General features: G+C 38.7%; 1 protein-coding gene across 2 annotated transcripts in view; it reads right to left on the reverse strand.

Annotated features, from left to right (window-relative positions):
* Nucleotides 1-141: 141 nt before the first annotated feature.
* The window catches only part of HIF1A (hypoxia inducible factor 1 subunit alpha), a 35,035-nt gene continuing 21,178 nt past the window's right edge, over nt 142-13,998 (reverse strand). Inside the window, exons 7-15 of one of the 2 annotated variants that reach the window (XM_058841410.1) lie at nt 12,292-12,398; nt 11,961-12,108; nt 10,868-11,088; nt 10,402-10,682; nt 9,757-9,879; nt 9,159-9,550; nt 8,225-8,333; nt 5,391-5,517; nt 142-5,231 (exon numbers count right to left, since the gene is read on the reverse strand). In XM_058841410.1, coding sequence (XP_058697393.1) covers nt 5,080-5,231; nt 5,391-5,517; nt 8,225-8,333; nt 9,159-9,550; nt 9,757-9,879; nt 10,402-10,682; nt 10,868-11,088; nt 11,961-12,108; nt 12,292-12,398 — 1,660 coding nt within the window. In that variant the 3' untranslated portion in view covers nt 142-5,079. The remainder of the gene's footprint in view (nt 5,232-5,390; nt 5,518-8,224; nt 8,334-9,158; nt 9,551-9,756; nt 9,880-10,401; nt 10,683-10,867; nt 11,089-11,960; nt 12,109-12,291; nt 12,399-13,998) is intronic. The other variant, XR_009277849.1, reaches the window with a different exon arrangement.

Here is a 13,998-nt window from a genome sequence, read left to right on the forward strand (position 1 = left end):
AGTGTCTGGCAGCAGGCAGTAAAGTCTCAAACCTGTGCAAGGAGTTTGTTACTCTGCACAGTGGTTTAGTTGGCTTTAAAGTCAACTCCACCTTTTACAATAGGGAAAAGGGACAGACAGAAAGATCACAGATGTCACAAATTAGAAACAAACCCTCTCTTTTATTGAATTTTATACTGTTACACAATCAAAAAGAAATACAGTCACAAGTACGTCAAAATGTTTCAAGAGAAATATCAATTGCAATACTTGGTTCCAAAAAAGAATTCCATTAAAATATACCACTTCTTCATGAGAGAATACTGCTATTATTCACAAAATCTACTGTACTGTATAAATCCAGCAGCAAACTCTTTAACTTTTTTGGTAACTTGCTCAAGGTAAACAGGGAAGCAGAAGAAAAATGACAATTCATTTCTAGAATTTGGATCAAAAATCACAGTCCTCCAGAACGGAGCTTTTCAGGGAGTGAAGTAATAATGGTATTTTTAATGAAAGCTGGATACCCAACTCATGTGAAATTCCTATGACAATGGACTTCTACCAAGTCCTTGTGGCCTGTGAGGTGTTTATTTTCATGCTGGACAGTTACAGTTTGGGTAACGTGCCTAAGTGCAATGATATTTAAGTGAGCTGCTGCTCTGGTCAGGAGCAGGGCAGCAGTGGGAAGGGGACAGATGGCTGACCTGGGGCCTGTCCAGCCCAGCTGACAGTGGCAGGATGCTCCCAGATCCCACTGCACTGTTGGGAAAGCTTCACTCGGCAGTGGATCAGGGGAGAACACTTGCCAACAGATACTGCCTTTAGCTGCCAGTGCTTAGCTGTTTAATGAAACAGCTCTTTAGGTAATGAAAAATTACTATTAAATATGCAATAATATAACCTGTAATCATCAGAATTATCTAACCTGACAGTTGTATTTCACTGGAAGCAGAGCTGATCATTTCATCCAAACTATGCTTTGAAGTCTTTAATATCCTCATTGGTGTTACATGCAAATGGTTCTTTTGGGCCCTAACCTTCGATTCTTTAATTCAGTAATTACTTCAGGAGAGTTTAATGTGTGTACACAGATACGATTAAGTTTTGTTTCCAAGGTAGGTAGTTTCCATTTCACCCAAAGGTTTTCAAAGATCACCAAAGTCCAAGCCAGTCTCACTAGGTGGGAGGAAGGTATGTTGGCAAGAGGTACTTTGGACTCCAGGCTACCTTCTTTACTCAGTATCTTACGCCCAAGATAAGTTACTGCACAGCCTATTTAAGTGGGGAGTTACAGCTGTAGTTAATTTTAACTGTTTTTTCAAGTAAAAGAAGGAATTATGTCATCATAAATACTAGTTTAAAAATTCCTTTACTCTTTAAAAAATCATCACTGTTGATTAAAACATCAGTTCATATCTGTATGTAAAAAACAATAATTGTACTGTGCCTTGAAGAAGGCCTGGCTTGACTATTGCTGTAGTCAGGAAAACCTGGAAGATAACATTGTTATTCTTCTCAGTTTACCATTTTCACATAATCAGCATGTTCTATATGCAGAGGAAAATACTGTATTTACCCACAGTTTCTTCTTTACAACAAAAAATAAATCACACAATGATTTGGGTGGGAATGGACCTTAAAACCCATCTAGTTCCAACCCCCTGCCACTGGCAGGGACACCTTTCACTATCCCAGGTTGCTCCATCCAACCTGGCCTTGAACACTTCCAGGGCTGGGTTATCCACAGCTGCTCTGGGATACCTGTGTCAATGTCTCACCACCCTCAGAGTCATTAATTTCCTCATAATTCTAATATGTTGCCTCAACATTTTAAAGAGGCAGCAAGTTGGCAAAGAAAGTATGCAACAATCACTAAGAAAACACTTAGAAAGCTATTTATTCTAGAAGCTAGTACTCCAGATTAGCTCTAGAATCAGACTGTGGGTTCTTGGAGTCTAACGTGACCAAACAAAAAATTTATTGGGGGGAAAAAGAAAGTTAATAAAACAGAAATAAAAACAAAGCAACTGAAAGGTGTACTTCTAGATTTTGCAAACTGGCATCTGTGTTTAGCAAAGCTGTTACAAGGCCAGAGCAATTACTGTTCCTTTTCTGTGCCTTGTTCAGTGTCTCTAGGAGGTTTGGGGGGTTTTGTTATGTTATTTTTCCTCTACAATAAACCAATACAGCTACTGCAGTTCATCACAGTAATCAAAATATTATTTTGCATAGTAAATGTTGTTACTGTGTATAGTAAAAAATGTTAGAATTGAGATTTTTAGATGAAACATGGTTCAGTTAAATCCCCAGCTCCTGTCACTAAGATCACAGATGATCAAGGACGGTGGATGGGGCTTTAAGCAACCTGATCTCATGGAATGGGTCCCTGCCCATGCCAGGGGTGTGGGAACAAGATTACCTTTAAAGTCCCTTCCAACCCAAGCCATTCTCTGACTCCAGCTGGGCTCATGACCATAAATCATATCGGTCACTTCAGTTTTCCTTCTGTTTTTAACACTGATTTTACTCTAAAAACTTTCTGCCCTCTTAGTGCACTGAAGAGGACCTGACAGATCCAAATGGGTCAGGCTCCACCAAAACATGGCCAAGAGAGCAGCAGAACACCCCTGAGCTGTCTATTGGGAGTGCAAAGGGATAACTCCCCCCAGGCCAGCTCAAAGCTTGGTGGGGCAGTACAAAAGTAGAACCCAGCAGAATTTTTCACCTGCCTGCAAGAGTCTCACAAAGCACCACATCAATCCATGCAGAGCTAAAGCAGGAGGGATGCCCTAAACAGCAGGGGCTTAACCCAACTTCACTATTTAAACCTCCTAACTGCTGACAGAGAAAGAAATGCCATAGAAAGAGTGCCAACCCAGACACAGCAGGCAGGGAGGAGCTCTGCTGCTTTTAGCCATTAAAAATGCATTAAAAATGCTCACTAGTGACAATATTCTCTGCATGAAGCTTCAGCTGCAGCTGACTGCCCCTACATACCTTCTCCTCTCTGTGCCACTTCTACTCAAAACTTTAACAAGCATGCAACTCTCTTCTGCTGCCAGTGCCTTATCATTTTTTGCTAATAGCATCCTTTTAGTTTCATAGAGTTGTGGCTCTTTGGAAAGTGCTTCTTTCAGTGAAACAGTAATTTTAGAGAACAGGTCACACTTACATACTATGACATTGATTTCAAAACAGTGCAAAGAAGCCAAAAAGTTTACAACATAAAACCAAAGTAACTCCTGTGACACTCCACGACTGATTACTTAAATTGAAATAAGTTTTTTAAAAATAGTTTGGAGAATGCACAGAACATCTTGACTATATTTACACAACACAGGGTTACCACTAGCATTATGTTTTGTGACAGCAAAGTGAAGAAAGTCACTGGGTCAACAGCACAAAAATGTGGAACAGGTTTCATTAAGTACCAGCTTAGTTTTTTTAATCATGGAGTTTTTTGATAGAAATCCATCTCAGATCAATCACTCCTGTGAATTTTACCTTTTCCTGCTTTCCTGTGTTACCTTGATAAAGCTTCCAGAGACAAGCCTTTAAACTGTTCATAAAGATGAATTCTTTCTGCTCTAAAGTAAAACAAAAATGCTGTGTCCTTGCTGCCAGGTTTGCTCACTGGTGTGATTACAGGTTGAGAAGTGTAACGTCTTTGGTGAGTGGTAGTACAACACTGTCTGGGAAACTTCAGTACTGAACAGGCTCAAATAATTAACTCAGAGATGTTACAATCAAAATAAGGAAGCAGTGATTTCCAATCAACTCTAAGTTAAAAAGGGAACACGGATGAACAATAACCACTAACAAAAATATAAATTATCTCATTTCTCTCAGATAACACACTCCCCAAGGGGGCCTGGTCCACATATAGTTTATTGATGTAAGAAAACAATACAGTTAGTGTTAGATCCAACCACAAAGAGCAAAAAGAATGAGTGAATGAAAGTTTTGTACAGTACATATAGGAAAATAAGATGTTTGTGACAACTATATATTTCTAAATAAAAAGGCTTCTAAATATATTCAAGTTATTGAAATCTACATGAAAACATATGGATGTTAATAGCAACAAGGTGCATAAAACCAAAACATCAAAATATTGAGCAACTCAATGATGTACTAGATAAAAGTTTGCTAACAATGCAAGATGTTTTACAATCTGCTTGAAATATCACCTATACCACACAGGGTAAGCTGAACATTTAGATTTAAGATCATACACAATATTAGCATTAACTTCAACAACTACAGGCAGGGATTTTTTTTTAAGCTGGCAAAGTGACTACTTTAAGAACATCAAACTTTCTCTAAATTGAGAACGTATCCAAAGAAAATGCTGCTAGCCCTTTCCAGATAAAGCCTTTCCTTTGACTAACCACACCCACTGAAGTCAAAAGCATGAGACAGCATTTAAGAACAATTTATATTACAACGTGACTAAAATAATGACATAATCCAGGTTTAAACATGTTTTCATAGGCAAACAAAAGATTCTTCTTAAAAACTAGTTTTTATAAATGCAGAATATATTGCATGAGGAACTGCTGGTATTTTTTAAGAAAATATATTGTGCGATTGTGGCTACAATGCACCGCTGCAAAGCATTGTTGTTTCTTATAAAAACTATTAACATAAAAAACTTACTTGAACATAAAGAGTAAGAGAGCACAAGTCTTCCAACTACCTATGAAAAGCAGGATGGAAGTATTGCCAGTTTTTCCTGTGTTGACATTTTACTAATGATAACTTTTGGTGACCAACTCCCCAGCCAAAAAATAATTTATTTTTTTTTTAAATCAGGTGCATATTTCAAAGCTGCTATTGCAAGTGTGTTTTAAATGTAATGGACTTAAAAGTGTATGTACCAAAGAATTATAAAAATGCACTAGAGTTTGAGTTATTGTTACATAAAGAACATATTAAAAAGACTGTCAAAATAAGTAGAAAGGGGATCAAAACTGAACTAACTGAATTAGTGCAGTACTGTAGCCAGGCTTCTAAAATCAGATATAGAAAATATAAATAGACTGCTTTAGGTGATGATTCACCAGTGTCCAAAAAAGGAGCAAGTTTTGTGAAAGCTCAGTTAACTTGATCCAGAGCTCTGAGCAGTTCTTCCCCCTGTAGCAGGTTTCTGTTGCCTTGTATGGGAGCGTTTACTTCGCAGTCGTAACTCGTGAGTTGGGGGAGTCCACTCTCATCCATCGACTGCCCTAGAAGTTTACTCGCTATGTCTACAGAGGGAGGGGAAGCAGAAAAAATGCACTTTATTTACCATGCTTAACCTCTCCTAGAGATGTTCACAAGGAGCTAAGTATGGATAGTTTTGGAGACTCTGCTCTCTTTCACACAGCCCCCTCCACCCCCTCTGCCTAGGAAAAGAAGATACCAACCCGTTGATAGTAGAATGATTGTCTTTTGCTCCACTCCACTGTGACCATTTGTTTTGCATCCCTTTACACGTTTCCAAGCAAGTGATGCATTTCCTCCACGGTCACCTGTCTGCTGGAATAAAGACCCCTAGAAAGAAATAAAATTAATCTTCTTTAGTGAATATCTTTATAACCCTCCACATCCCTCTTCCAAATGAACAGTTCCCATCAATAAGTACTAACATGGCACTGTTACAATTTAAAGTGGATTTAGTTCAGAATTTGGGGAGAAATATATTTCCAAGTACACTAACTTGAAAATTATTTAACAGAAAACTGAATCAGGTTTCAATACCTGACTTCCCTTACAGAAAACAATTACAAAATCCTGGTTATCATCAGTTACCACGCTCAGGATTAGCGTGTACATGTACACAAACACACCCATTTAATTACCGCTGCTCTGGGGTGAGTAAGCATCAGGTTTTCACTGGAGTCTCTAATAGCTTTCTGCACTGGGATTAATAGTGTAGGCAGGAGAGTCAGGAACCTCAGTAGGTCGATTCTATCTACACACTTAGAATGTAAATTCTGCTTGCACTCCAGTTATTGCCACCAAGCCACCTGACCCAAGCTTTGTGGAAAAAGCAGTCCTACACCAGTCTAGTGCAGATATGGCTCCTTAGCATATTATTTTGACAGCAGAACAGAAGATATGGAGATTAGGAAGCTGTAAGGCCTTCATATAATTGGGATAAGGAAGAAGAAGCTGCTACTGAAACAGATGGGATGGAAGGAAAAAGAACCATCTTAGTATCAAGTCTGCTGGCAAAAGTACCTGAATCTGCAAAGTTTGGTCTTGTTAGTGATACTGACTGCTGTAAAAAGAGGAGAAGGTATTTCAGAACACTGCCATTATCCTCAAAATAGTGAAGAGCATATGTTTTCAGGTTATAAAACACCTGTGCAAGTCAAAAGAGCAGCTGTATGAAAGAAGTTATAGTTAACTCAGAGCTGCAGTTCATAGTGAGATTAGTCACCTACATTGCTGCTGCTGCTACTGATTTTTTACCACGGATGCATTCCAGCCCTTCATGTTAAGAAAGATATGGCTTGGAACTGTTCCAGTGTTATGATTTATACCATTATTTTATAACCTCACTATAACACAATATTTTATTACCTTATTTTATCTTATCCTTGTATAATTCTCCTGTTTTCTAGGAAGCTAAAGTAGTATTGTACTTTGGTCTTCACTTATTTTTACTCTTTGCAAAATACATTCCACTTCCCTAGAGCTAAAAATTTGTGGCAAGTGTTTGTGTAACCCTCGAACAGCATGTATTCCAAGCCTGGATTTAAGATCATTTTTCTTCTGTTAGTGTGAAAGGCCTGTATATCCTCCCAGAAATCCATTGTGGAGAGAGAAGCCAAACAACAAAAGTACTTCTTTAAATAACTCCACTAAAACCCAGCTTCATGGAAATTCAGCTTCTGACTCTGAGAAACCATCAAAATATTTACAACACTTTTGTCAGATACAGACAAAAGAAAAAAGTTTAGGAAAGCATGAAGTCTGAACCTGTAAGCATTAAACTGGCACTAAGCACAGAAGCCTGAACATTGTTCCAGCAGTTAACACTGAACTGCTCGAGTTCTGTGCATTTCATGTCATCCCATGCTGTTTTGAATATTTTATCAGCAACACTATTGAGCTGTAGCACTTCTGCATGAGAAAAGGGCAGTGGAAGGCAATAACATTTCTTGCAGAGCTGGGAATTCTTACAGGGCTTCTGGACGCAGCAGAGCAACATGCATGGAAGTGCAAAGCATTTAGCAAATTAAAACAACCACATAGAAATGGCATAGAAAAACTGATTTGTGTTATGCCCAGACCAGAACACTAGTACAGGAGTAAGGAGAGTTCAGAGGAAAAATAATCCTGCACTGTAAAATATGATGGATGACTACAACTAGGAGGTGGCCCAGTAGAGAAACAAAGAAGCTCAAAGGCTACATTGCAGTAGAGGAATTAAGATTAAGACTTCTCAAAACTTGACAAGTGGGAATTTGCAGTGAGATGAGAGAAAGAACAGTGTGCAATGGCAAAGCTCAAGGTTTCAAAATACTGAGAACTGACAGTGAGAGACAAAGATTATGGAGACAATGTACCCTTGCATTAAATAACAAGCTGGATAACCCCCAATCAAGTGACACAAATCTAGGAGTATTTACAAAGTTTCTTTTGAACAGCTAGGACAAATGAGGATGAGCTACTCCCAAGTGCCCACACTAATACTAGAGAGAGCATGCATGAAAGGGAGTGGCAGTAATAGACATTTGCTAGGTTATTATAGGAGCTCTCTTCCCTCACAATCAGATTAACAAGACCATCTGAACTAAGCAAAGGAATCTCAGACCCAAAAATACAAACATAGGAAGAAGCATAAGAACACTAATCTCCAGTGCTGAGAAATATGACAACTGAGTTTGAATTCAAAAGTTAAATAAATACAGCAATTACACATTTAAATGTGCTGTCTTACATTTGAGCATATTCTACTAAAGAAACACATATGTTCACAGAAAGGTATCTTCTACCTAGTCAAGAAATGCACTTGGGTGTAGAGGGCACCTTTGAAAAGTTGACAGTAAAAGAGAAATAAAAGTGGAGTATCTGCACATATATATATATTTATATTTATATATGTATATATATATTTCACTATCAATTATCTCTCATCCCAAGATTCCACTGCTTACCAACAGCTCAACTCAGGGGTCTGCACTGATGCCTCATTTCAGAAATTGCAAGGTTAAAAGTGAATATTTTAAAATGGTAAAACAAAACTCACAATTCCAACTGCCTGAAAAAGTGAACCATCATGTTCCATTTTTCGTTTTCTCTGAGCATTATGCAAAGCTAGCATCTTTGGATTTAGTTCTTCATCCAGTGCAGTAGATCTAAGAAAAATTGATTCAGGCTGTTAAGATGTTTCTGCTTTCCTCAAGCCATTCTTCTTTTGTGGACACTTATATATACATCACAGAACTGAATTTATGAACTCCACTACTTTTCGTTCATAAATTGACTTATTTCAACGACCATTTTCTATGAGCATAGCAAATGTTAGCCTTTAATCTTGCTGTGAAGCTCAGAATGAGTTTTAACAAAAAATTTTAAATCTGCAGAAAAAAAAGCATAAAAGTTCAGCAGTTCACTTTCAACAGAAAGAAGGGAAGGAAGGGTGAGGGAAAGTCTATTCTGAATATTTCTATGTCCAGATAAATCTTTTACATATTACAAATCTCATGTTTGACTTAATATAGTTTTCTGTTGTGATAAATATCTACTCCAGGCACCACAGTCCATCAAACAAAACACATTTAGTTTGAAAAGCAGTATCTGTTGCTTATACTTATCTGTAGCACAGACTGTAGTTGCCTCTTACCTCTAACACAGTGGACAAGGAAAGCACCAGAAATATTGTGTGGGTGTAACTACCTAAATTGCCTACTGCATTTTTGTAAAGGCTGCACATCAAGTACAAGAGCAGAACAGAATTTTTACAGTAGCTGGCTTTTACATGAGGTGCTTAGGTAAAAAAACTACCACGACATTAACTTTAGGGGAGTTTGCTATTAAAAAAAGTCTCATTTAACTTGTCCAAATTTAAATGTCTCAATTTCTACTCTGAAGAACGCTGAGGATGAACACACAAGAGCTGGCACAATTTATATCTAATTCCTTGAACAGATACCAGGGCTTAAGCTGCACTTTTAAAATACCTTTTATTCAGAGTGACCGTTAGCAAGCTGGGTGCTCCTGGGGAAGGTTTTTCCACCTGATCCGCTGTTCCTTTCCCTGCCCTGATGGGAGAGGCAGTTCGACTCCTGCTCCCGCCGTAGGGCGAGGCGGGGGCACTGCTGGACTCGGCGGCCCCGCGCACGGGCGAGGAAGGGACAATTATCGTCTTCACATCGTCCGCGCGCTCCGCCGGCTTCATCTCCTCAGCGCTGCCCGCTGCTGCCTGACTCTGCTGGAATATGGTGATGCTGCCTGCACTCGGAGAGCTGGAAGAGCTGCTTTCCAGCGGGGACAACTGATCGAAGGAGCGCAGCTGGAAGTCGTCATCCATCGGGATGTAAGGAGCCAGCATCTCTAAATCTAAATCGGTTTCCTGGAAGAGACGAGAGGTTGAACTTATCAGTTTGGAAGAAACTTCGTCAAGTCTTTTCTTTTTACCAAATCCTTGCCATTATTTTTATCTTACACTTTAATTAAATATTACATAAAAAGGGAAGGAGGTTCCTGAGAACATTCTAAAAAGAAAAAGAAGTACACTCAGAATAAGATGATAAAGAATTTTAAGTTACTGTATATTACCTGAGTAGAAAATGGATTTTTTGCTTCTGTATCTATGGCAAAGAGTTTCTCCACTAATTCCAGTTTGAATTCACTGGCCATATCATTATCCACATCAAAGCAGTAGTCGTTGGGACTACTGGGCTGTGAAAACATTTTGAACACAGTTTTAGGTTTCTGTCATTGCATCATTTGGCATAGTTACCTACAGATTCTCTGCAAAAGGTACTAATGTAGAAACTGATCCCGAGCTGTAGCTTCACAAAATTAAAATGGTCAAGGAAAACACTTATATTTATCTGCAGACATTTAAATTTACCCCACCAGGGAAGCAGTTGCTTAGTCGAAACCTGGGAGTAGCCTCTACAGTAATTTACTGCAACTACTTTGCTGTTTAGGGAAGTTGTGTCTGAACCAATTGAATGAAAAAGACCAATCCCAAGCTCTGCTTATTTCTATCAGATAGTATTGCATATATTGGCAAGACTCACTTCAATGAAAAGATATAACAATTTATCAGTTTCCTCAGATCATGGCGTGAGCTTAAGTCATAAGGTAGAAATAATTTCCAATTCCTGTCCTGGCTGCATCCTTAACTAGATCTGCCCCACAAGCCCCAACAGCACATCTATTTTAATGACAGCATATCCAAATTACGAAACTCACCTCAGGTGAACTTTGGCTGGTACTTGCATCAGAAGGGCTGGTTGGTTGCTCTTGCACCTGAGGTATGGTAAAAGAAAGTTCGAGTGGCTCTGTGTTTGGCTCCAGCTTTGATACAACTTCTCTATTGAGTGCAGGATCAGCATTGCTACGAAGTGGCTTTGTAGTTTCAGAGGCAGGTAGTGGGGACATTGCCATATTTATATTCTGCAATTTCTCACTGGATGAGGGGAGCATTACATCGTTATACAAAGGAACTTCATCACATTGTTGTTCATCAGACTCTATAAAAATTAAAAGAAACCATCAACCTAAGTAACAGTACTGTGCGTGTCTATGGACCTCATTAAATTTAAACAGCAGCTGAAATACCACTGGGCAAGTGGTACTGGGAGGTTATTTTATGAAATCTACTATAAAACAGTAACTTTGCTAATTAACATGCTCTCCAATTTAAACACACACCCACCATTACTGCTGAAATCTAGAGAGATAATTGTGTCTCCAGCAGCAGGGGCCAGCACAGTTAAAGCATCTGGTTCCTGTTTAAGTTTTTCAAATAAGCTGTTGGTATCATCCAGGTCATCTTTACTGAGTATTTTGGTCATTTTCATGTCAGGAGACTCCACTGGTTTCAGCATACACTCAGTTTGTCCAAGGGAAAAAATTAAGTCCTTCTGAACGATTCCACTGTCAGACAGAGAGGAAGATGACTGTTAAAGAACAGCTAAAAGGAATAAATTTTGGCTTAATAGTTTTGTAGGTTGAAACCCACCCACTCTCCCTGCCCAGAAACCCCAAACCAAACCAAACAAAAAACACCCCACCACACATATCCCACAAAATTACCAGGATAAGAGCTTTAAGAATTTTTTTTTTTTTTGTTACTCATTCTTTCCTCAAAAGTAACAGACAAAGCAAGCAGTAATTGTGGTGCAATCATAAAAAAGTAACAAACAAACATATGCTTTTCTGAAAGCACTGAAAAAGGAAAAGATTTTAAAAAAAGGGAAAAAGATATTTCCTAAACTACTTTTCTTTGTTTTAAATGAATGAGCAGTATCTTGATAGATTTATACTGGGACATTCACTGAAGCTTTGAAAAACTAATTTAGGACTATGAGACATTTGCAGAAGAATAGTCAACCAGTCTTTCCTCAGCTGAAGCTTTCAATTAAAAGAGGAGTTCTAAGGAAGAAAAAGATAGATGGGATTGAGAATGACACCACTACTGGTGCTCTGACTCCATGACAAAGTTACTAGTGGAATTAACTGCTCCAGACCTGGGACAACGATTAGAGCGTTGTCTAGAATGCACACAAATGCTCCCAATCATACAGAAGAGGCTGGTTCATTTGCCTGCAGAGATATCTACTGACATCAATAGACCAAAAAAGCATTTTGTTTTCAAATATGATTTCTAATCCTAGTACTGGCTAAGAAAAATTTCACTGGCAGGGAAAAGTAACATCATAGCATACTCAGCAGGGGAGTGCCATCAGAATCTGACTTGGTCTTCAGTAAAAATGATGACAAAGAACACTGAAGTCCACTCAACTTACCTCAACACATAGTTCACACACACTATGCACTGTGGCTGAGAATTCTTAGTGTTGTATATAACAGTTGCTTGAGTTTCAACCCAGACATAGCCACCTTGTTTGGCCAGCATTCTGTACTGTCCTGTTGTCACCTGCCCTTTTGTGAACACTAAAAGCAGAAAGGACACCAGCTTTAATTACAGGCAGAAAAACCCCAGAAATGTTTGAGGTCAGTATTCATTGCAGATTCATATCTGCAACTAAAAGAAAGCCCTCGTTCTTCTGCTGCTTTCCCCCAGGGCTGTCTCTCATCTCCTGTAGTTTGAGGGCTTTAAATTCAGTTTTCACTTACTGTCGTGGTGTGTTTTGGTCAGATGATCAGAATCCAGTGCGTGATAGTACTCATAGATTGAGCGACCCAGGAGCTCCTCTGGCTCGTACCCCATCAACTCTGTAATTCTTTAAAACAAGGGAAAAAATTGCTACGTGAAAGCAGACATGGGCCAGCACAAATACCAGAGCATTTGGACGCTTGCACATCTAGAAAACCTTTAAGAATCACTTCCACACATACCAGCAGCAAATTCGGTTTACTGGAACTTTTCATTTTGAAATTAACTGCAATTTTGATGCTTCTTTAAAAGAGAAATTTCAGCAGGCTTAAGATTTTACTTCTGAGTATTTAAAAATCCTGTAGTGGAGATAGGATTAAACAAATCCCCAATTTTTAGGCATTTTTTCCTTTTGCTTAAAGGTATACCAGCTACTTACAGCTTATGCAAATATGAGAATATAACAAAATAACAGAGATATACTTCAACAGTTTTAATCCTGCAACTAAGAGAAATCAGGAGTCAGATTTACTATTCCCACTCAAGCACTGCCTGCTTTTAAGGCAAATGGGATTTCTTTAGTCTCTAGAGGGCAGTGCTAACCAGGGAAGTGCTTGTATTTTGCCCCATTCTAGATGCAGAATGTGACCAAATAAGTACCTTTTTATGTGACCATCAGTCCTAGAAAGGTTATTACTGCAGAGGTCAGAAATTACCTGCATCAACCTCTTTCTGCATCTAACTGCAACAACTAACTAGAAATTCACTTTTAATATGAAGTAAAGGAAATGGGTAGTAACAAATGACACCAAATTAAAAACAAAAAAAATGAAACAAACCAACCCCCAAACAACAAACCTTGAGCTATTTCCTTCATTTGCATTTACCAAATTTATCGAGCTAAGTTCCCAAAGGACAGGAAAGTCAGTCTGATGTGTATGACTACACCCCTGATTTGCACCAGAACACAAAATCTCATTTTTCAACAGCAGATGTATTGCATTAAAAGTACAGCTGAACATCTGGGGTTTTTTTGACAGAAGAAAGCAGACCCTGATCTCCTGAGGAAGGGAGAGAAGGGAAGTAGTAGCAATAAAATACATCTGACAAGTATTATTCACACACTCTTTTCAGTCATCAAAAATGCCCCATCTTCAACAAACCTAAAATCCTGCTTTTTCAGTATATGGAAGAATCTTCTCATTTCAATCACTGCCACTATACTAAAGACCAATTTAAAGAGGAGGCAAAGGATTTATTCATAGAACCACAGAATGGCTCGGGTTGGAAGGCACCTTCAAGACCATCCTGTTCCAAACCCCTGCCATGGGCAGGGACACCTTTCACTAGAGCAGGTTGCTCAGAGCTCCATGCAGCCTGGCCTGGAATGCTTTCAGGGATGGGGCAGCCATTCTTGTAAAGAACTTCTTCCCAATATCTAATCTAAACATGCCTTCTATCAGTTTACAGCCACTGTCTTGTCACTACCGGCCTATATAAAAAATCCCTTTCCCTTTCGTTACTCCAAAGTAATTACCCTGCATCCTTCTTAGATCTAAAAATCTGGCTTTTAAGACATCCTGATCAGTTAGGAAAAGCCCAAGTATGCCATCAATGATAGCATTGTCAAGATGAATTAAGTTATTGAGAAGGCAAACATTAGCCAATGTGTACCAGCCCTGCAAATCTTTCAAATGGATTATTTTTTACAGTATAAATCACATATA

Source organism: Poecile atricapillus, chromosome 1 (genome assembly GCF_030490865.1).
Source record: "Poecile atricapillus isolate bPoeAtr1 chromosome 1, bPoeAtr1.hap1, whole genome shotgun sequence".
NCBI lineage: Eukaryota > Metazoa > Chordata > Aves > Passeriformes > Paridae > Poecile > Poecile atricapillus.